General features: G+C 36.4%; 1 protein-coding gene across 1 annotated transcript in view; it reads left to right on the forward strand.

The window, feature by feature from the left end:
- Positions 1-24,212, forward strand: part of LOC124165295 (lachesin-like) — a 1,070,179-nt gene that overhangs the window by 758,810 nt on the left and 287,157 nt on the right. Inside the window, exon 5 of the mRNA XM_046542639.1 lies at positions 20,939-21,045. Within this exon, the coding sequence (XP_046398595.1) occupies positions 20,939-21,045 (107 nt within the window). The remainder of the gene's footprint in view (positions 1-20,938; positions 21,046-24,212) is intronic.

Raw genomic sequence — 24,212 nt, forward strand, 5'->3', positions numbered from 1 at the left:
TAGTCTAATCTCTTGTATTCAATACATTTATCTAAATTTACGTAAATAAGCCCAGTCATATTATTTTACTCAACGATCAAAAAAACAAAAAAAATCATAAAATTTTTGTTCGAACAATTTTATTACTTTGTTTATTAAATTTTTAATCTATTTGCTGAGATCTATTTTCATGAATGATTTTTGCTCTGTAAAAATTATTTTTAATACTTCACTGCTTTTTTATTTATCGAACCACTCATCTTTCCATGCAACAACGCTTGAAAATGGAAAATAGGTTTCTGAAATGCTAGAACACATGTTTTTCTATGAATAAGCTAAGCCTCAAGAGAGCTTGAATAAAAATTCTACTCCGTGTAATGACAATTTCTATAAGAGTTATGTCACAAGTGATAAACTAAAGGTGCAGGAAATACATCCTCTAAATCATCAGAACAGGGAACATTGTCCGGAGACTTGGGAAATATGCGTGTCCACTGACGACAATTGAATTCCCCGAGACTTATCGAACATTGCCTTCGATTTTGTCACATCTATTTCCACCTGTGACTAGGCACTCGAGACTCAATCCTGAGACTAATTCTCGAGACTTTTGGTCCCCAATGGAATTTTAGCTCTGTCGCGAGGACAACATGGTGATCTACAGATTTTTATGGGATGCGAAGACACAACTTGACCGATTTTTACTCATATCCGAAGTTCATTATATTAGCAGTGAATGATGACTATATTTCTATTATTAACTGTGGTTTAATTATTTGCTCGTGATTGCATGTCACCGCTCATCAATTGAATTTATTTCATCCATTTTCATAAATCATAGCATGCAATAAGCGAACTCTTTAATAGGATGAAATTAGGCACCCTAGAAGAGCACTTTTTGGTGGGGTTGCCATGCGATACATATAAACGCATTGACAAACAAAACCTTTTTAAGCACCTAAGTTTATTCACAGAAAAGTGTTCATTAATACAAATAATTAAAATCAGTGCACAACAAGAATTAAGTTGAAATCTTATGGATGCTTGTCTGCTTATAAGATTAATCCAGAACTAAAACGATGAAAAACACTTACATCACGTTCTAATAGCCCAAAATGCATGGTTAGGTATAAACTATAATTCATGTACAAATTCAATTTCAATATCGGCTCCAGAGCTTTCATTAAGAAGCATATTCACTCAATTCAGTGTTTCCTTACATGTATTTTGTGCATTTTCTCCCGGAATTGTAGTCATCATTATGTATTTTCATTTGGCAATATTAACATTGAAAAATAAACCTATGAATATATCGCGTGCACAATTACATTAAAACCACTAAATTAAGTGCATTTCTCCAAGCGAATATTTCAAGCCAGATGAGATATCAAATAAGTTTTCACAGTGGAATTTTCCTGATGGAGAATATATAGTATGGACTGCTTAGTATTTAAAATGAGATAGTAAGTAAATAAGGGTAAGAATAAAATGCAAAAATAGTTCTTATCGCAGCATTCTACATTTTCTTGTACAACGAGATTTCAGTCATAACTGTTTCTTTGTTGTCCTCTTTTAATGGCCTCTTTGCTGGGATATTTGACATTATGAGGTAGTTAATTTAAAGTTGACTCATGCAGTCCAGAATGCATGTATGAATTATTTGCACAGGCCGTTTAGAAACCCAATGCCGCGTAGGAATATCGAACCGGGAGAAAGGAATTTTCCAGCAGTTGGAAGATGAGATGAGTCACTGTATAGGAAATTGAGTTGGTGCTGAATGTGGAGCTGGGGATCTTGCGGAAGAACCAACTTCGAGAGAATAAGGGTGAGAATATCCTTGGACCCTGGTCTGGAGGGCGTCTTTTTGTTATTACGGGGGCGATTGGAAGGTGAATTGAATGGTCCCTATTTCCCGGTTTTATTAAAGTTTAAAAAAATGTTTTATAAAATATTTACGCTCCTTTATATATTGCTGTGGGATTTTATATGTTCACTTCCATCTCATGACCTTTCATTAGGATATGGGATTTGTCCGCTTTTCCTATAGATTCATTTATTTACTCTCAAGATCTTTTTCCGTGGAGCAAAATTAAGTATACCCGTATTAACTTGGCTAGGAAAATAGTCATCACGTTTTCATTGAACACAATTGAAAATTAAAGTGGTTGGAAAAAAGTTAACGCAATATTGTTGAATTTTTTTTGGTCCATAAAATAAATACTGGGTGACAGTGAGGCTTCATTCATGGTTTTCTCCTAGGATTGTAGTATTGCTTCTGTTATTTTCATTTCAATGAGCCATTTTATGTTACTTTATGTTACCACCCGACTTCATGGTCGACTTGTAACCAATTATTTAATAATAATAATAATAATAATTTTCCAGATTTAAATTCGTTTGTCATGGATGTTAAATTTTAATGGATTTTCGATGGCAATTATTGTTCCATTGCTACTCAGATAAATGTGAAAACTGTTTTTTTTCGTTATTCTTCTCATTTTTATGTTATCACTAGATTTTTTGTCGTTAAATATTTTTTTAAACTATTCTACTGAAATATCAATGATATCTTTGGAATTAAAAATGTATTAACTAAATATTTTCCTCCTATGTGTTGTTGAAGTGTCTTAAAGTCAGCAGCGTAGCAATGTTGCGCTTATATTGTATGTGTCACGAGACTTGCACAAATTTATCCGCGGTAACACTTTCACACTTCAAAAATATTGAACTTTTTTTCGATATAGCGATATTTTACGGTATATGAGATGTTTATAGAAAAATATTTTCATATAAGGACAACTTTTTGGTTTTTAAATTATTTATTGGATGCCAAGTATACTTTCAAATTTGAACTTATTTCCCATTCCAAAAACTATCCTCCGGGGTAATAATATAGGCGAGGTGTTTCGGATGTTTCAGGACTGGCTCATGACGTTCACATTTTTACCTTTAGATTGAGAAAAATAAATCCTGAGGTAGGCCAATGCATAGTAATCACACCCGAAATATATTCACCTTATCTCTAATGCACACCCAATTTTTTTATTCCTGCAAAACTGATGCACTTCATCGCCCTGTCCGTTTTTTTTAAGTGGCCGATGACTGTATCACTTCTTAGCCTCTGGGAAGAAACGTTCATTCATTGGCGATGGTGTGATGCCCCAGTCAAGAAAAAATAGTAACCGCATGATTTTGCATATGAGAGCGCGGAAGAAGGGTAGCTGCTTTCCTAGTGGCGCACGTAGCGTATTCATTTTTTCTTCGGCGTTCCGTCTTTAGAGAAAGGTGGGACCCCCAACCTCGCCAAGTCTCTCGTGAAATATATTTCTCCTGACTTTACCGTGGTAACCTCCGCACTTCGTGGTTTCTGGTGAAGAAAATATCATCATAAAGACAATATATCGTAGCTCACTTGCTGTTGCCTTGATTTTTCCATTAATTTACAGCTTGCTTCCCATGACTTTGGCTAACCTTGAGGAAGTGATTGAATTGAATTACGTAGAGTAATTTATTCCATATCATTTAACATTAGCTTTGAAAGGGCTACGTTTAATTTAGTTAAAAATTCATTTAAAAAAGTGAGAAAATATGCTTGTATCATAAAGCATTAAAATGCCATGTTAAGCCACCGTTTAGAAGACGTACCTATTCACTGCCATCCTTAGTTTCAATATGATTTTTATCGCCAGTTGGTTATCTTACAATTAGTGAAATTCCTATGCCTTTACATTCATATGACCTAATTTAATATTAAAACTTTTTTTTGCATCCATTGAACATGGAAAAAGGAATATTCTAGAGGTCAAACGCCCTACCTGTATGGTGTTTGTGCAATAGGGTCAAAGATTACGTTTTAAACTAAAATTGTAAGGACACTGATTACGTTGCAACACATAATAGATGTCTCTCACTATCTATTTTAAGTGAACGGATGCATTGCAACATATAATTATGTTACCTCTTTGAGTCATGAAATTTTGTGTTGACAACTCTTTAAGTTAAGATTTACTGTGCTGACCTTTGTATTGTTCATCTGCACCTCAATGCTGGCCAATTTCAATACTTATGTGTTTTTTCTCATCAACGAGCCTTAGATGCAATGAACAGGATTTTGGTATGATTTAAAAAAAATTAGCCGTGTTGTTCATGTATGAAATATAACCACTCGTTAGAAAAAGGGAAACTATGATTTTTCATTAGACAGATGGGCCATAACGAAAATTGAGGGATTTCACTTGGAGTAATATTTAGTATATAGCACGCCGAGTGTTAAATTTTGATGTGGTTTTATCCTTTCCCCTTCTGTTGTTATGAAAGCATCAAATATATCGATTGTCAATGCAACCTAAACAACACCTAGCTCTTTATCGATTCGGGTCATTTTCAGTTCTCGTCTATTCCTTGAATCATGCGTAGAGCAACGGATCTGCCCACCATTGTGATACATTGCCGCCCACATCTGCGTGAACAACTCAGTGCGACGATGCATAAAAGTTTACTTTTGTTTCCGTACTATATACTATCTCTTGCTCCCCATTAATACCCGAAGCATCTCAAGCATTAATACCCCAAGCTTCCCGAAGCATCTCAACTATAGCTAGGCTGTGAGTGAGTGAACGGTGTAATTTGGCGAGGTTGGTGTATTTTATGCCAAAGATACCATAAGTAAAACTGGTGTTATATAATTACGATTAAAAGCTTGGGTTGCGCTATTAACTAGGAAGAAACTATACCCTGTTTGTCCAACCCCTAGCAGTGCTAGGGGTTGGACAGCAGCCTTAACGGTTTCTGTTAATTTAGCAATCTTATTGAAGAGCTTGACCAAAACTTTGGACGCAGGTCATTGCAAGGTAGCCATTGCTTTGAGGCTTCTCTATACATGTATTTTCAAAAAATGTATTGATCAGTCAAAGGAATATTTAGGTGTCCGAGTCCAGAGGTTCTCTCGAGGAAATTGAATAATTTTAAGTTACATTTTTCTCTGATTTTCTAGAATTACCTTCGGCTGTAAATGAATATCGTGTATTTTTTGTTACTACGATGAAAATCCAGGATACACCTTGATTCTGTTTCCCATAGTGTCCTTTGCTGTCTCCGCTATCTTACCTTGCCTCAAATCGCTTTGAGCTCTCGACGGAGTTGCTCGCCATTGCGGTCCAAACACATCCGTCCACGGGGATGCGCAAACCATCGTTTATTTTTCCCGAAAGATATCCGCGTCTCCCAGCAACCGCTTCCCGATGTTACCCGACACAGTGAAGTGTGTGAATAGGTGTCGGTCGCGGTGTGGGAAAAACGCTTTGCATGTGTTTGAGGCCGCAGAGGAAAAGGGTCAGGAGGAGTGGGAAGGGGTTTGTGTAGCCGTGGTGTTGTCGACGGCATGCTGTCTTTCCGGTCGTTAAAAGAGTGGCCGCCCGGGTGCGGCGCGGCGCGGTGCGTCATTATCCGGCATAAAACGCCGCTCACTCGCTCCGAATGTCTTCCCTTTTTTTCGCCTCAGCGCCGTGTAAACGTCCTCGCAACTCTCCTTGCGAACCAAGTTTCAACCGATCGTTTCGTATCCCCCCTCGCCGTGGAAAACTTGTCGTGGGTGGATTGGCGGCGTTTATACGGGGAAAATCTCTCAATTCACGTTGGATTTATTTTTTATTTACCCTGAATGGTGAGTTATACGCCAGTGAGTGAGTTATAAGCCAGGATATACCTTTTTATATAGTTTAAAAATAAGTTTTATAGTATTCCTTAATATTTGCTCAGTCATTATCTTAAGATTTCTCATTCATTGTCAAAGAATTATTTACTGCAATTTATTTATTCAATTTTTGTAGACGTAGAGAGAAACTATGCTGCATACATCGATGGCTGTGTACTTAATCAGCGTCCTTTGAATTTAGGTTTAACATATAATCACTGTCTATAATTCACAAACATCACTCAGGTAGGGCGTTGCACAATCAGAATATTTCACTTTTACGTTAAATGGATAGAAATATTTTTTTTTCAATTAATATTGGGCTGATTCGTACTAGGATAAGAATTCTTTTCTCAATATTGAAGTTGTAGGCAATAAATTTTAGTACATACACTCATTGTTTATTTCTAAACAATAAATTCCTTCGAGTCGATTTTTGGCAAAATACATTAAAGTGATTTATCTATAAATATTTATTACTACATGTTGCATGAACGTGCAATCGTAAACCTGCTTTCCTATACTTGTAACCTTTCGTTTCACCTGACCCCTGCTTGACGTGTAAATGATGCCTGAAGGTGGTTTGGTGTCGTTTTCAGGGAATAATCCCTCTCTTTACTCAATCATACTCATGTTATATGAAGTAAATTACCTTTGGAACCTTTTGCCGCCGTTAATCATTATATTAATATAAATGGCATCTCTAAACTTAAGCTATTAAAAGGCTCTAATGGAACAGAATTTCATCGAATTTGATATTTTTTTAAGTGTGAAATCATGAAATAATTTTATCAAGAGAGCTGCTGCTTTTAAAGCCATCATTTATATTGCAATCGTTCATGACTCTACTGTGAGTTTAATTAGTTCTATAATAATATTGAGGCTAGAATTAGGTAATTTTCCTTCGTCAAATAGATATTTACCTTGGTCAAATGTTCTGGTGGTCTCTTTTACATGCAAAAGGGGCTTTTCATTGGCAAAAGCATTATTTTTACTTTATCTTTGCGTACAGTGGAAAACATGGTGGAAAAGGAGATTTGCAGTAGGAATTTACAGAAAAATCTGCCGCTATACGCAGTCATATCCAAAGCACTGTGTTCTTTACCTCATAGCTAACGTAAATTATCCCCAAATGAAAGTAAAGCCTTTCATTTCTATATGTATTTCCTCTTAAAACTTAAATAAATCTGAAGACTATTACCTCAATGATCATTAATGTCCACTTTTTCGCCAGATTCGGAAATTTTGTTATCAAAAAAGTTCAAACGTTTCAAAAAGCTGATGCGACGTTCATGATGCTTTTTAAACTTGAAAATGAAGGGTCCGCACCATTCAGCGATTCATTGAAATCATACAAACAGCAACAAGGAATACTAAATTCCCTTCCAAGAACAGTATTATGTCTACCTCTTACAATACCTTGTATGTTTTGCTTTTGAAGTTTCCAGGGGCTTCATGTTGGTTGCGTCAACGTGTTTGTGAGATAGCGGGCTTCTGAAACTAGCATTTGACCTAGAGATATGTAAGGACAGGGCGCCCAAGATGCATTGCGGGAAGTTTAATGGGTTAGCAGGAGCTGATATGATGAGGTGGATGGTCCATGAAGACGGAGAGGGGGGAGAGCCACGGAGGAGATGCTGCGATTGGATATGATGAAGGGAGTAGCGCATTCCCTCGAGAAAACACGCTGGCTAGCTCATTGGGTCGAATGCAATCAGTAGGCCTGTGCTTTCAGATGGATAGAGACGGATAATCTGAAGACAGATCACTTGAAACTTAAAAAAATATTCATTATGAACTATATTACTATGAATATGCCAATGTTCAACTTTAAATGATAAAAAGTAAACCATTCTGGATAGGATGAATCAATATCCATTGCTTTTATACGCTTGCACGTGTCTCAGAATGTGTTCCGAGTGCTTGATTTAATTATATGGGTATGATTTAATCAATTTTTATCTTATTTTTTTTTGCATTGAAGGAGACTTGGTACTCTGCTTCGAAGTACTAGGGAAAGTTTTTCAATGCTATGTATTTTTGCTCTTCGTCCACTAGCATGTGATTCGATGAAAGATAATAATTGGATATACGTTTTATGAACTCAGTAAGAGATCGAGTATAACTTTTTTCAGTAGTTGGCACCTAAGCTTGAAACTGCGGGTATGTTTTTTTTTCGATTCTTACCTTTATTTCTATTTAATTTTACCATCAATTCTAGAACAAATTAATAAGTTAGGAGGATATACAATTTTAGGTATCCAACTATAAGCACTTATGTTTCACTTTCAGCGTTTACATAGTACTTTATTTATCTAGTACTTTACTATCTAGTACTTTATTCATCTCTGATTTTGGACATCTGCTAGGTAGGACCGACTGCTTACCGATCTTGAAACATTTTGAGGGACTTCCAGACCTCATAGCAAAATAAGAGGGCAAATACCAAGTTCTGTGCATGACACCAATATTGAAATTATAAAATACTACGTTATGTGATGGGTCTAATTGTCTGACTACGACGATAACGGTTGTTTCCATATTGTGTACTTCGATTTCAAAGTAATTCAGCAACTTTAATACTTGTATATAATGAAAAGTATCAGTGTTTTACTAAGATATTTTTATAATATCAGTTCAGTAGTATTCTTTGGACCTAAGATATGAAATATGATGGTGTTTTTGAGAATTTAATTTCGTACACGATGTTCAATTGAAATTTTCCTTTATCATGCTGCCCGTTTTGTGCAAAAGCGGATTCCATCAGACATCCTGACGAAACTGGTCGCATTTTTAAGTAAATTGTAAGTAAAATTCGCGTACGCATCTTAATTGCCAAATATAGCATTTTGTTTGTTGAAATTTTCAATTTATCAAATTAATACTTTAGTCGGGGAACCAATTTTCGTCTCATTTTTGTGATAATGTGCACCCATCATGCGGGCTCCAATACAATACCTATGTTTAGAAGTACGTGTATTAGACTCAGAAGATACGCACTAGCCTTATACTGCGGGAGCAATTTAGAAAGCTATCTTTCAGAGCGACTCGGAGAATATCATCTCAGAACCTCATTATATGTTCAGGTCAGGCAGGTGCGATAAATTAAGAGAGATGTTTTTGGCGAACGAAAAGATAAAAAAATTATTTTTTTCCCCCGAACAATGAAGGACTTTAATCAATAAATGGCGGAACTAAGCGTAAGCGTATTACCTTTTATTTATTGGTGGCTGGTGTCCTAACACCCCCCACCAATCACCTACTGAGGTGGCTTGCGGGGTAGTATGTAGCTAAACGTGGACGTCCATTTTGAACCGTGGCTCATTAGACTGAAATCGTAAAAATGTGCAAAATATTACGAAATGATATTTTTCAAGGCTAATATCTTAAATTTTGCAGCGATTTTCAAGAGTAGCCGGCAAGTCATGAACAGGATATCATGTAAACAAGAAGTAGTGTATCGATTTCTTATTTCTTTAAATTATTTTCTTTTTTTTGGCATATATTTTTGTTATTTCATGGTGGCTCAATTCTGGTCCTATGGCCTTGGAGACCACCTAAAGCTCTTTCTGTTTGTTATCTTGTTATTCAGCTACAAAATCAAATTGTAGGAGTAAATAAATATTATTATTATTATGAATGATCATTATATGTTATGTGTTATTTACTTAGAGTTCCAGGCCAATGGCTCAAACTTTAGGCCTTCCATTCGTCACCCTTTGGAAAAAATGAATGAATGGACGCCCTCTTCTTCGCCGATTTGCCAGCCCTCACACTCTCCCTGCGACTAATCCCCTCTTTCCTTCCGTACCTCATTTTTCTACCCTTATCCCCTTCTCCCGCCACCCTCACAAGAACTTCTCCCAGCGAGCGCCTCCCCTTTGCCTGCCGGGAAACACTTTCCTCACGCCTTGCTCCCTCCCTCCCACCCCCCCCCTGCACCTTTCACTTGCTCTTAAGAGAGGAGGAGGAGATCTCAAGACGCTTTTATACCTTCTTAAACTTCCCACCCTCGTCATCCTTTTCCAAATTCCTTTATCTTGAGCCAACTTCAATTCCACTCCCCCTATTTCGTTATGCTCTTCTCCTCCAATCCTTTCCCGCCCACCTCACCCTGCTTACATTTCACCCCGCATTGCCTAGGGTTGGTTGGTAATATGTTTCTTTTAAGCCTTATCCCGCCAATTTTCTCTTCTTTTTTCTATAGCTAAGCATTTTCTGTCTTAGTAGTGTCAGGTTAAAATAAATCCCTTTGATGAGTAGTTTTAATAGTGCTGACGATTTTATTCAATTCAATTATTTATTACGTCGCCACTAACCTCTCTCAAAACACTTTGTAAATTACTGAGAAATGGGTGATGTCAGCTAGAACCTTTGAATAGGGGTTCATTGTTTATACTAAAAATTTCAGCGCGATATTTTATGTTTTACGCGAGTAATCTGTCACTAAAATAAACCGGTTGAGCAGGATGTATACGTCCTACTAACAGTCTATCGTAGTTAATCCCGGAAATGCTTAAAAATGTGAGAATAAAGAAGTTAAAAGCTGTGTTACAACGAATATTGTGCGCAGAGAGTTCTTTATTGCCATTTTTCTTGTGTAGACAAAAGGGTTTCGAGAAAATTTAGGAAATGAAGAGAGTGCATTGAGAGAGCAAGGATAGCAAAAAATTAAAACACTGTGTTAGAACGAATACTGTGCACAAAAAGTTTTATATTGCCATTTCTCTTGTGTAGGCAAGAGGGTTTTGAGAAAATTTAGGAAAATGAGAGAGTGCATTTAGAGAGCAAGGAGAAATGCCATTGAGCATGCGTATGCATCGCTTAGCCGGAAATCATATTTGTTCGTTTTCCATGTTTGCCGTTGAATGACTACTAGAAATGCTCGGTTTCCTGGCAGTGGGAATGACGTTTCATAAAAGCATTGCTTAAAGTTTGTTTGAAACCCATGCTATACGACGCGAGATGTATTATTTTATTTCACGTGATTTCTATCATTTAGCATAGTTTTTACTATCTTTTTACCAATGCTTGTGGTTGTAACAATTTGACGCCTTTGTTGTTTATTTGTACTTCTTCAGTGCAGTTTGAATGAATTGCTACGATAACCCTACCGTCTGGATTGAAATTTGAAATTTAAACTTCTTACGAAGTGTTTCAATTTTATTTTTTCTTTCGGGGTAAGTGGGGTAGGACTAGATAATGTTTCAGCATATTAGCTGTTTTATAACAAAATATGCGTTTTAATAACACTTAAAAGCCATTTTTATAATTTAAATCAATTTTTGCAATTTATTGTGGAAGATGAATGTTGTAGGCGTAGTAGTTTACCCTTGGTTGAGCTACAAAATTCATGAAGTTGACAAAACGGCTAATTTTACGGTGCGCGGAGTTTTTTATTGCACTACTATGTTTAAAATTTTGAATTTTTCATAAAAAATAAATCATAATTTTGAACAAAAGTTCCTTTAAAATGACGTATTATTCATCATTACAGCATGCACTGCAGCCCAGATATAAATTTGCTAAATACAGCGGTACATCATTTTGACGCCTACAGTAGTCGTAGTGGTCCATTGTGCCAACAGTGGTAACCAGTTAGCAAAACATAACTGATGTCACAAAAGAGCTTTCAATGTTACGCCTATAATAGTTTATTTCAACATCAATCGTGCTAATATCTAGATGGAACGTTCGATTTTGATACAACGTTTGGAGAGAAAAGTGTGATATTTATGGATTGCAATTTTTAAGTTAATCGTAACAATTTCGTTTAACAAATTTCATGAATTCATTCATGTTATTTAATGTGTATTTTATATCCGAGTGTCAGAATTCGATTTACTGTAGTTCCTCATAAGTGTTTGCATAGAATGTAAGGGGTCCAACCGTGGAAATTATAGCTTCTAGCATATATTTTAATAAAACATATTGAAAATTGAATGTGTATTGAAACTTCTTCTTGATTTCGAAAATCGCGAGCAATACGTTTCTTCATTGCTTCCTCCCTAATCGCGGGGGTTTAAGGTTAAATCAGTGGGAAGGATTAAGGAAACGACTCGAGAAAGGAATGGGTGGATAAGGAGAATTAAGTTTTAGCCGTAAGACTCCACTATTGGTTTATGCTAGGAATTAGGGCGTAACTCATAGATTTAACACCATTCATTATAAATTCTATAAATATATGCTGAATGCTGTGGTGGCACTGCTGGGTTGGATTTCTGAGCCAATATTTGAAGACAAAAATGGCATTACTGCGTTACGTTTCTTAAGTTAATAATAACCCATTTTGTAAAATAAACATGAATTTATGTATGTAATGTCTTTCACTTGCCCTGGTGTTTTAATTTGATTTATATTTGTTTCTGTAGTAGCGTGAATACAATCTTAAGGGGTTAATCATAAAAGTCTTAGCTGCGAGAATATGTTTATATACCAATGCTTCGTTAGGTGAATATATTGAAAATTGAGTACGTATTGAAATTTCTCCTCGGTATCGAATATCGTGGGCAATAGGTTTCTTCATTGCCTCCTCGCTAATGGTGGTGATTTAAGGTTAAATCAGTGAAGAAAGGGTTGGACTCATCGAACGGGAATAACGTGAATATGGAGATTGAAGTTTGAACCTTAAGTCTCCACTAGTGGTAGTAGTTTACACTTGGAATTAGTTCTCCCTTCTCTTCCTAACTTATAGACATAACACTATTCATCATAAAATCTACATAAATCTACCATGAAAACTCTGGTGGGTGCATTAGATGCTTAAATATTTGAAGCGAAAAATTAGGTTTATAAATTTAATTATATCACATTCCGTGAAAAGATTTCATGACTCTATAAACATAATGTCCTCTACATGTTCGGGTATTTTAATCTTTTTTTACTTTAGATCCGAAGATAGTTTGAATATAGTTTTAGGAGGTTAATCACAAAACTCGTAGTTGTTAGTACGTGTTTATGTTATATTCTTTCATTCAGAGGATATATTAAAAATTGGCGGTGGTTTGAGTCTAAATCAGTGACGAGTGGTAAATTTAGGAAAGTACGGGAAAGAGTGAATAAGGAGAATGTCCCTCAAGTGGTTTTCTGTAGGAATTAGGTTTCCGTTTTCCTCGTAACTCATACACTTAACGCCTTTCATTTTGAAATATTTTTATAACTTCTGTGGTGGCATACGTGGATGCGTTAGATTAAAAAAAAATATATGAAGCCTGAAGTGACGTTTCAGAATTACGTTCCTAAATTTAATTCTAACCTATTTCGTGAAAAGAATTTCATAAATATACGTAATTTATTTTACTTGTCCTGGTGTTTTAATTTGATTTACATTAGTTCCTGTGATAGATTGAATACAATCTTAGGGGGTAAATCGTGGAACTCGTAGCTGATAAAATATGTTTGTATTGTACTATTTCAACAGGAGATTGTATTGAAAATTAAATGTGTATTGTAATTCCTCCTCGGCATCGAATATCCCTAGCAATACGTTTCCTCATTGCCTCCTCCCTAATGGCGGTGGTTTGAGTAGTAAATTAAGGTAAGTTCGGAAAAAATTGGATGTGGAGAATCTCCTGATGTATGGTAGGAATTAGGGCATAACTCATTGGTTTAATACCATTCATAATAAAATATACATGTAAATGCTGTGGTGGTACTGGTGCGTTGGATTTATAAGTCAATATTTGAAGACAAAAATGGCGTTACTGAATTACGTTTCTAAAGTTAACACTAACCCATTTTGTAAAATAAACATGAATTTATGTATGTAATGTCTTTCACTTGCCCTGGTGTTTAAAATTGATTTATATTAGTTCCTGTGATAGATTTAATACAATCTTAGGGGGTTGATCATGGAACTTATAACTGGAAACTGTACATGGAACTGGTAAAATATGTTTGCATTGTACTCTTTAAACAGGAGAATGTATCGAAAATTGAATATATATTGTAATTTCTCCTCGGTATCGAGAGTCGCGAGCAATAGGGTTCTTCATTGCTTCCTCGCTAATGGCGGTGGTTTAAGGTTAAATCAGCGAAGGAGGGGTAAATTAAGGGAAGGACTCAAGGAACGGGAAAAGGGAGAGAGAGGTGGGTTAAAATTGGAGCGGTAAGTGGAGAATAGTGGTGTGCTTTTGTGCGAGGCGAGGGAGCATTGAGAATGGTGGGGGGTGGGGGGTGATGAGGTTGGCGCGGGTGGAGAATGGCGAAGTGGGGGGTGCGGTAGGAGGGAAGAGGAATTAAAGTCCCCGGAATGGGAGGCGGAGGGTGTTGGCGGAGGAGGAGGCCTGCTGGGAGGAGTGTCGGGTTGGGATGAAAGGAGTACACCACCAGGGTGGAGAAATAAGGGCCCCCCCCCTAACCAGGGTCTCCACGGAGGGGTTGGTTGCAAGGGGATGATTTGCTCCTTCTTTGCTCCCCCAATCTAGTCCTCACCCTTTCTCAACTATTTCCCCGCCTATCCCCCACGAGAGGGACATAATGAAGTCCTTAAGGCAGGATAATGAGGTGGAGTTTATACTTAAAAGCAGGGGTTCCAAAAGTGTTTTTGTACGCAACCCCCTCTGAATGCATGGCGTCTACGTTTACAGTCACTCTGTCATCACATCACGACAAATATTGCAGTAAAAAGAGGAATAATATCTAAATGATGTCGTTAAAAATAATAGCCATTTCATTTTATTTTATAATGGGAAGAAAAGAGATGTTAGAAACTTTCATTACAGAAATATTTTCAGTTTGTATTATGTATACATTGCTCTAGCAACATTTATTAAGATATATTCATCACCCGGAAATTAGCATCTTTAGGTCTTTACATTAGGGGGCTACAACAAATAAAAGTGGATTATCACAAACATTCAAGCGGTGGATAGGGGCAACTTACTCAGGTGGAACTCGAACGGGCGACCTTCGGCTTGGCAGGCGAGGGCTGCAACCCAAAGCTACAGTGCCATAAAAAATAATTGATATTGTTGTAAATGGAACGCATGACCCTATGCTCTGTTGCCTACACCAACAAATCATCATATAATATCATTTAATCCCCTAGGGGTCAACGCACCTTAGTTTAGGAGTGGCTGAGTGATTGACGTTTTTAACACTTGTTTAGAGGTTAATTTTGTGTTATTCATGAGCTTTGTGGGATAAAAAATAATGTTGTTTTTGGAAACAGAAATTTTAATTATTTGCGAGGGTGAATTACTTGGCGACGCATATCACATTTAGTATAGTTGAGTACCATTAAGATGTTAGTAGATCTTAAGATGGAAGGATTCATGAAGAGATATCCGGTAACTGTTTAACTTAAAGTCGGCTCTGAGGACCATGAGGGTCTACTTCAAAAAAAATGTTTTCAATTTATTACATCGTCCTAGTATATGCTAAGTATGATTTTTTTTAATATGAGCTCAAAAGACTGAGTAAATGATGTCTGCAGGAATCCATTTATAATGGCCTTCCTGAAAGCGGAATGGAAATGAAGATACCTTCTTATGCCAAGTTCAAGAAACATTTTAGGGTATGGTTTTAAATATAAAAATCGTAAAATATTGAGCATAGCATCTAGAAAAGGCGAATAACTCACTTCTACTGTAAAATATACCTGATACCTTTTTCTTTGTAAAGATGAATTACGATATATTTTATATTTCGCAAGTTATGTGTGCTGCACTGGGCGATGTTAATTTTTGAGAGATGTAGCTATCCCTTTTTATGCGATTAAGTGATTCTGATCACCATTTCTGTCACAAAATGCTTTATACATTGTCATAAAAGCGTAGCAACCAGTAATATTCGTTAAAACGTGAAGATATTTTCCCCATCGGAAAATATATATAGAGGTTTCAATCAGCTTTGACCATGTAATACCTTATATGGAATACCTTAATCTAGGTTTTAATTTTGGACTTGGCGAATTTTGGAAGAAAATCATAGAAAATCAAATCCACAAAAACGTCCATTGGCCTCATTAAACTTATGACGATTATCGTGCCTGATGCATACAAAACCCGATATTTCTGTGAAAAGCATAACCGTAGTCTTATTATATATTTTCTTAATGCTTAAGATAATCATAATTCGTAATAACACAACAAAACTAGTATTAAAGATTTGCATAGATACCGGATTACGTGTACGGATATCGCATGATTTCAATGGTGGTGAAGTTATTATGGGTGGAAATTTAGTTATTTCTGACGCCTGCTTTGCCAAGGTAAGTACCGCAATGGTAAATAATAACATTATCATTGGTAAGGTGCAGCAACCTTATAGGCCTCATCTGCAGACATGATGACCTAATAAAGGCAGACCTCGAATGAGATATACGGAACCAATAATGAATGATTTGATAGAGAAGAAATACGTAGGTGTGAAAAGATTAGCCAATAGAAGAATTGAGTGGAGAGCTGTGTTAATCCAATCTTAGGGTTGTTGACCAGTGATGATGATAATGATGATGGTGTAAAGTTCGCTAAGTGCGTTTCATGTTGAACCTATAACTTCGTTAAGAAACCCATGTCGCGTCCATAAAAAAATATCGTGAACGTTACCCAATTTTTGCAGTACATATTGGAAAGGTACAGCAAAGTAAAGCTAAAGTTATTGCATGTAATTTAAATTGAACTACTCCTTTTTTGTTCATATTAGGCTCAAAATAATAATTTTAATGTGGGTTTATTTTTTTCCGTTGAAATTAGCCAGTTGATTTATTAGCGGGGTGTAATGTGACGAACAAAGTGGCCGCTACTACAGAGAGCATGAGACTGGAGGTCAGAAAGTAGTTCCTGGAGAAATTCGTATGAGCGGTGGCACTCTATGTTTTAGAGGAATAAAACATCGGATAAAAAGATCAGAAAATAATACAAGTCTCCGAAGCGCGTTGCGGGACGAGGAAGGTTAAGAAGAAATGGACGGATAATTTTATGAGAGGAGTTACGAAGGAAAAGAAAGTACACAATGGATCGCTACACGCTTAAGAAATATACGGAGTTAGGCGCAGCAGTTACTTGGGAAATATAAAGGAAGGAAAAATTGGTGCGTAAGTCATTAGAGGAAGACCAAGGATCAAATAACTAGAATAAATCAAGAAGGATACTTGAAAGAAGAGTTCCAAGAGGTACTAGCTTATGAAAATAGAGGGCTGAAGTACAAAAATCTTAGGATTTCAATGCTATAACCGAAATAAAAATTAGAACAAATATTACTGATTGTCTAATATAAATATATAAATTCAATTCGCTATCTTTCCCTATTCCAAATCAATAGTAACATGGGTAGGGAAAAATGGATGGCTGCAGTATAGCGTTCTTAGTGGTGCAATAGTATGTTCTATGCAAGTATATGACGGGCAGCGATCAAGGAGTAGGAAGGAGAAAGTATAGGGGTGTAATGATGTAGAACGGTTGGTTGGGATGAAGTCATTTTTGCCTTTCCGCGGAGGAAACAAGGGATGGAGGGTGTGTTGGATCGGACTCGCGCACACTGATGCATAGCGGGCCGTCACCGAGGTCGGAATTCCCAGCAGGGGGTGTGTGTTGCACCCCTTTATCCCCCTCCCCATTCTTGCCACCACCACCCCCTCTACTCCGCCCAAACCCTTTAGGGGGCGCTGTGTGAGAGCAGATGGCGCTAGCAATCAAGAGAGCCGCCTTTCGCCCAATCGATAAACGCCATTAATGGTTGATGCATGACTTGGGGTGTGGGAGAGTGGGGTGGGATAGAAAATAGCCGGCGAGGGGGGTGTGAGGGATGCGTTGTTGTGGGTTCGGCGGTGGGGAGGGGAGGCGTTTGGAGATGGGTTTTTGGTTAGAAGAAGAAGGATAGGGGTCCGTGTGGGGTGTAATGGGACGGGATGAGATATATCGGTTAAGGGGAAGAGACAGTGTGTGCCCCTCTTATGCGGGAAGGTGGGTTATGATAAAGATGAGGAAGTCGACAGGGACTTTGGGATAAAAAGGGGTTGGGATTGTGAGAGAAATGGAGGACTAAGGGTCATTGACATGTTAGTAACGTTATCCAAATCGGAGCAATTAGTATCAAATAGGGGAAATGAAAAAGATTTTTAAATTCATTTTTATTTTAATATTTGACTCTAACTTCGATTTAAACCACATTTTTCCGTTACTCACGATTAATATTGGCTTACCAGTACAATATAAAAGCCTGGTTGAAGAGATGTGGCCTAGCGGATAAAATTTGCAATACAAATCTCTGTTGTCAAATACTCCAACACACATACTTAAAATTTAATTTAATTATCTGGCCCTAGAACGTGTATTTTGCACTAACTTGGAGGGCTTCTGCAACTGCATTATTTGCTCATTTTGCGATAAATAGCTCAAAATATTTAGATAGCTTTTGCCATACCTAAATGATATCAGCATGATAGTAAGCAATATTCTGGTAATCATATTTTCGCCAATATTAAAATTAAGAGATTTTAAGGATTTGAATTTTCTATGTGAAATACTCAACAACTTTTACAAATTTGTTTGAATTTTTTGTGACTTATGTGTACAAATTTTTAATTATTTAATACAATTTTATGAAGCGATAGTTTTATGCAAGATGTTAAATAGATGAAAAATTCTTTATTGATAGTTTAATTCATTTACGATGGCTTCTGATAATTTTACTGTTTTAAAGCAACAACAAAATATGACTCATTTTCAATAGGCAATGGATATTACAACCTTCCTATCAAGGTGTTGCTGGAAATACTTTAATCTAAAGTTGAAAAAGATTAAAGTTTTGTGTTTGTGTTTAGATCCTCAAATTCCTCAAACGTATTTCGCTGCCGGTTTAATAAGAGAATATTTTTTGGAACATGTGGTTGAACTGAATTATATTATTTTGAGAAACTATATTATAACTTTTAAACATAGATTCATTACTCTAATAGTTTTTCTTTTAAAATATTTCTTGCTTGCAGCTTTAATTTTACGCTCCCAAGGCATCGGTCTCGTTATAAAATTCCTGCGGTATAATTTTCGCATGTTATTTATGCCCACAAATACTTTCATGTAAACGCGTTCATACCGTATCACATACCATAATATTCCAGTACTGATGTTAAAGAAAGGGCGATATGTTTTTATCAGTATGATGGCGAAGAGGAACTTGAGAAAACCCTTGGCAAAACGCTGATGAAGAGGAACCTTTTAATTTATAATTAATTCTGTTCAAAAATAATTTTTTTCCTCGGAAATTTTTTAATAAGGAAAACATTATTTTCTCATGTTTCTATCGCAGTTATGAAGTTCAATAACACATTTTATCCGTCATTGGATATTATTACTGTCATTGTTTTATTAATAGTCTGCTGTCATGTGCTATTGATATTCAATATAAGAATGTGTTTAAAATATACATTTTCAGACTTTCACGTTCGTCATTGCTCCCCAGACTTGAAATGAAATGTCTATTTCAATGATAAAAATTTCTGCATTGATCTTTGGTTCATTTAATTTGCTGAGCTTACTAATATTTGCGTTCATTTTTACTCTGAATAAAAAATTAAATATACTCACTGCAATTCATTTTTCGGAGAAATAGCTAAATAAAATGTTTCAAGAGGTATTTCTGCGGCTTCATGCTTGAATGGATCCCGATACCACAGGGAAAAGAAGGCGACATAAGGCCGCGATCCTCCGTCTCCTTATTCTTCTCATCGCGTGAAAAGATGAGTCCGTACAGGCGCGAGTGACTTTCTACACGAAGTAATGCTCCGACGAAGCTCCATCTTTACGCACGACCGAGATTAAAGGAAAAGTGGTGAGGTGACGATACCTCAAGCGGAAATGGTACCGGATTTGAGGTCGAGGAAGGATCAGAAAAATGCTTCTCGAGCCGAGAATATAACACTCCAGCGATACAAGCAAAGAGATGAAGGCTATAGAAGTCGTATTTCTCGCGGTGAAGTGGATGAAGATTGTAAGCTCGTTGACCTACGACGGGATTTTTAAGGTCGAAGTTCTTACCTCAGTAGTGGATTACCAGCTGTGGTTGCAGTAAAAAAATCAATACTTTTCATGCCTTGATAACATTTAATATTGCTAAGCCTTTTCCTTTGTATAGGAATCTTTAAAGGTCCTCTTGTACTCTTTTTATTTCCTATTAATCATTTGAGCGACACAAGTGAGTTTTTTCAAAGCTTTGTCGATCCAGTAAATAGATATGCCTTTTAATTCAAAATTATTTCTGTTCAAAACTTTTTTTATCAAGAATTTGTTAAATAATGAATACATGACTTTATTACATTCCCATGACAGTTATGAAGGTTGATGACACATTTATCTCGTCTTTGGTCATATTTGAATTATTTTAATAATGGTTTGGTATCATTTGTTACTTGTATTAACTACTGGAAAGCGTTTAAAGGATCCACTTTCATTCCTTCAATTTCGTCGTTGCTTCCCAAATGAAATACATTGTGTCTATTAAAATTGTTAAAAATAACTGCATTGAACTTTTTCTACGTTGACCTTATCAATATTTTCGTTCATTTTTAACTTACAAAAACTTATTAATTACCTAAAATTACCTTATCGTGAGACACGATTTTTTATTCACGCTCGTATTGGATTGTTTTCACATGAGATTTTATTCATTTAAAAGAAAGGAGATACTTCTCTCAAAAAAAATCTCACCTTTCCTCGACCTTCCATTCACTACACTATTCTATGACCTTGGCTAACTCCAATCACGCCAGTATCCCAAAAATTACCTTTAATGAGTCTATTACGCTGGCAGTCATCCGATGAGGTAGTAAGGAATGAACTTGGGCATAATTTTGTATGATTGTTGCGTGTAATGTTGTGTTGGTCACTAGTGAGAACGGAGCTACTTGTAATAAAATAATTGCCATTATCATTTTTACCAGCATTGTTCCAATCAGTCATCATCACATGTTTCAATAACAAAAACATTAATGCTATCAGGATGGTGATTTTATAGATTTTTGCATGATGCTCCATGGTTTATTGCACTAAATTAACTACCATGTTGTAGCATTAAACCATCCAATGCTGATAACATTTCATACCAAATAATTCACGATTCAAGATATTTTTTGGAAATCACTCATAAATACAATTACTACTCCTATTGATAATCTATAAGAGGATTTTTTGATGATTCAGATAAAGAAGATCCAGAGTTTCAGTGTTGATGATTCTACTCTTATAATAAAGGAAGACTTTTTATTCGTTCGTAGGAGCAAGATTTTGTCAATGACGCGCTCATTGACTCCATTCTCTTCTTTCGCAGGAGCTGCGTTCCAACCGGAATTTGCTGAGCCAATTGTGAACTTGACAGTGCCTGTTGGAAGAGATGCCACGTTCACCTGCGTTGTCAGCCATCTCGGCGGCTACAGGGTAAGATATCATACTTGTTTATGTGTTAACTTCTGACATATGATTTCAGTGGTTCAACCCAAAAGGTTAGTATGGATAGACGAGAGTAAAACTCGCGACACTCCAAGCAACTTGCCTATGAAATTCATTTTTATGAATGGAGTGGCTGCTCATGCTCTCTAGGCCTTATCGTATAGTTAGGATTTCGTTTGCGAATGCCTGACGAACATCTGGGATTTCATCGCGATATCCTTGACCTTCTTTCAATGAGTCAGCTAACGTTAGTATTCGGTGGTAAAGTTTTTCGGAGAGCTATTATAAATACATAGTTTCCACGAATATTACAAGAGAAGCTTGCAATTTTATGTATGCGATATTTTTACTAATAGTATTTTGAAGTTCATCGACTGCTTAGTTCATTTGACGTATCCAATGTGTTATTATTCTAAAATTATTTTTAATAATGCCAACAATGCCAATATCAGTATTCAAATCATGATTGTGTCTTACGTGAACCAATAATCATAGCTTTTTACTCATTTTTAATTCAGTATAGTTTATTTTCATTAAGTATTTAATTTAAGAATACATATTTATGGATTGAGATTTTGTTTAAATTAACTTGAAATGTTTGAATTTTACTCCGGAATGAAATTGTTTTTCATGGATGGATAAAAAAGCTATTTTGTTGGCTATGCTAATAAGAATTTGCAAGAATATTAATACAATCACCATATTGTTTTTCCCAGAAGTAGCTTTATGTTTGAATGCATATATACCCCTAAACGTCCACCGAGAAAAATATAAAAAAAACGTCAGCATTTACAATTCTGCATAATTTTGAATTTTTAACAGTTTTTGCGAAAAAAACTTGTTTTCTAGACAATTTATGTTGAAATTGAGCTCTATAACGCATTCTCTCCGTTTGCAACTTTGCCTTTTCCTAAGCGCTGTTGAATTCTTTCCTCATGAAAATCGGGACGTTTCGCAATAAATTATCTCTTTTCTTTTCAATAAGCGGGCATTTTGGCTTTATCGCGCGAACTATATAATAATAAAAATAAACTCTCCTCTTCCGAGCATTCGCAAGGACTGAAGAGTTGTGTGTGTGGAGTGGGGTCGCTACAGCATCGGTGGGTGAAGGGCTTTCGGGTGAGTGATGGGCGGGCGGGCGGCGATCGGGCAGAGCGGCGAGTGGCGGTGGTGGGCAAGGGTCGGCGGGTGAGGCGATAAGAATGCGAGCGCACACACACACACACACATACACACTCAGGGGTGGAGTGCGATTGAAAAATGAGAGTCAGGAAAGGGGTGAGCGCTGGCCGATGCGTTCGGAGCGATGCGGCAAAAAAATGAATGAATATTTCGGAAACAACGGCCGAGGTAAGAGATGTAAAATCTTCTTTGGTTTGGCACCGGGGAAGGCTTTTAACCCATTGTAACCCAATGTTTCCTCCAAGCAACATCAAATATGTATACAGTTTCAACTCTATATACCTAGGAACGATTTAAACATCGTCTTCTTTCGTGCTGTAAAGTTTAATGGCAAAATATGTAGCTGCTACATTAATTATGATTGAGTGGAATATTTTCATGTTTTCAAAATGAGACGTCTTGAAATTTAATTTCTTTCAAAAGTAGCTCCGGGTTAGAAAGGATTAAAGGTTAACGTTTCGATGAGACACTCATCGTCAGGGATAAGACCTACTGATCCAAATGACGGTCAAACGGTAAGGGAGTTTCTCATCGAAACGTTGGCCTTCAACAGTCACCCTAACCCGAGAAGATTTCATCAATAAAATTCACTAAATCTTGATTTACTTTGTGGTATTCCTTTCTAAGTTTTCCTGGATATCACACAATTACTTATACCACTTCTTTTTTACAGAGTGCGGCCCGCGTTTCAATGAATTATCATCATCAATATCATTAATTTTCACCTGACGATGATGATAATTCATTGAAACCTGAGTCGCGTTCTGTAAAAAAGACGTGGTATGAGTAATTGTGTGATATCCTGGAAAACTTAGATCTCATCAATACCAATCGCCGGGAAAACTTACGATATTTTATCTGTAAGATATGCTTTGAAGGATTTTGGAAGAGGAAAAGAGCAAATAGAGAGTGGGGAATGAAATTTCTTTTCACTTTTAGTTAAAGATTTATCAGCAGAAGTTATGCCATGTTAACATAAAATCTCCGTTATTCGTACGAATTTAGCCAAAACAGGGAAGGTTTTTCCTCAAAAACCTTCTTTCCTAGTTTGTGATATTATTATTAGAAAATCAATTCAATTCTTGCGATAGTCGCCATAGTTTTTTAACGCGCGAAACAAACATACCCTTTTAAATGCCGATCGTTAAGCGCTACCTTATGAGTTTAAATAAAACTACCCTCTTCACTTAGATCACTAGCGTAAGGCGTTGAGCCGTGATGTTCATCCTGTAGGGTACGAATTTCACCACGCTTATGTCATGTACTATTGCCTACGTTTCAGGATGTCGCTAAGAAGAACAGCATGGGTGCTCATTTTTAACTCGTACGTTTCCTTCGGCGTTCAGCGGAAGAAATACGTGGTAGCATACGTCATCGTCTCCAAATAAGTTTGTGAAGCAGCTTATTGTTTTTGGCTTTGCTATATTTTTACGTAAATTCATTGGGGTTACCGATTTTAGGAACATTAACGTGTCTTTGCCTGTGGTGTATGAATGTAATAGTTAGTTTTCGGCAGAGGCGCTGGCATGATCTTGTAGGAAGTTTTCTAGTTTTTATCCTTTATAATATATCAAAAACTGTTTTAGAACTAGTATTTCATCCTTCAAGGGAATCTAACTCTCCAACTACAAGTAGTAGCATGTCAAATATTTATTGTCAAAAAAGGGATTTCCATTCTTCTAAACGAGGGACTTGGATAATTAGTCTTTCCTGGGGCAACTTTTTATTGTTATCGAAGATTTCTTAATCAAATTTTAATTAACAATGTCTGAGTTTGCTTTACCATTATTGCAACAATCATATATGATATGTACGAGGATGACTCGTTGAGGAGTTTTTTTACACATTGCCGCTATTCAGATTAACATAACTTTCTATTTCAAAACCTTTTTCATTCCACCCCGTTGTTGAAATTGAAATGTATCGTCTACATGGAAATCTTCACTGTCTCTTTTGCATGTATAGGGATATGA

The sequence above is a fragment of the Ischnura elegans genome, chromosome 9 (assembly GCF_921293095.1).
Source record: "Ischnura elegans chromosome 9, ioIscEleg1.1, whole genome shotgun sequence".
In the NCBI taxonomy this organism is placed as follows: domain Eukaryota; kingdom Metazoa; phylum Arthropoda; class Insecta; order Odonata; family Coenagrionidae; genus Ischnura; species Ischnura elegans.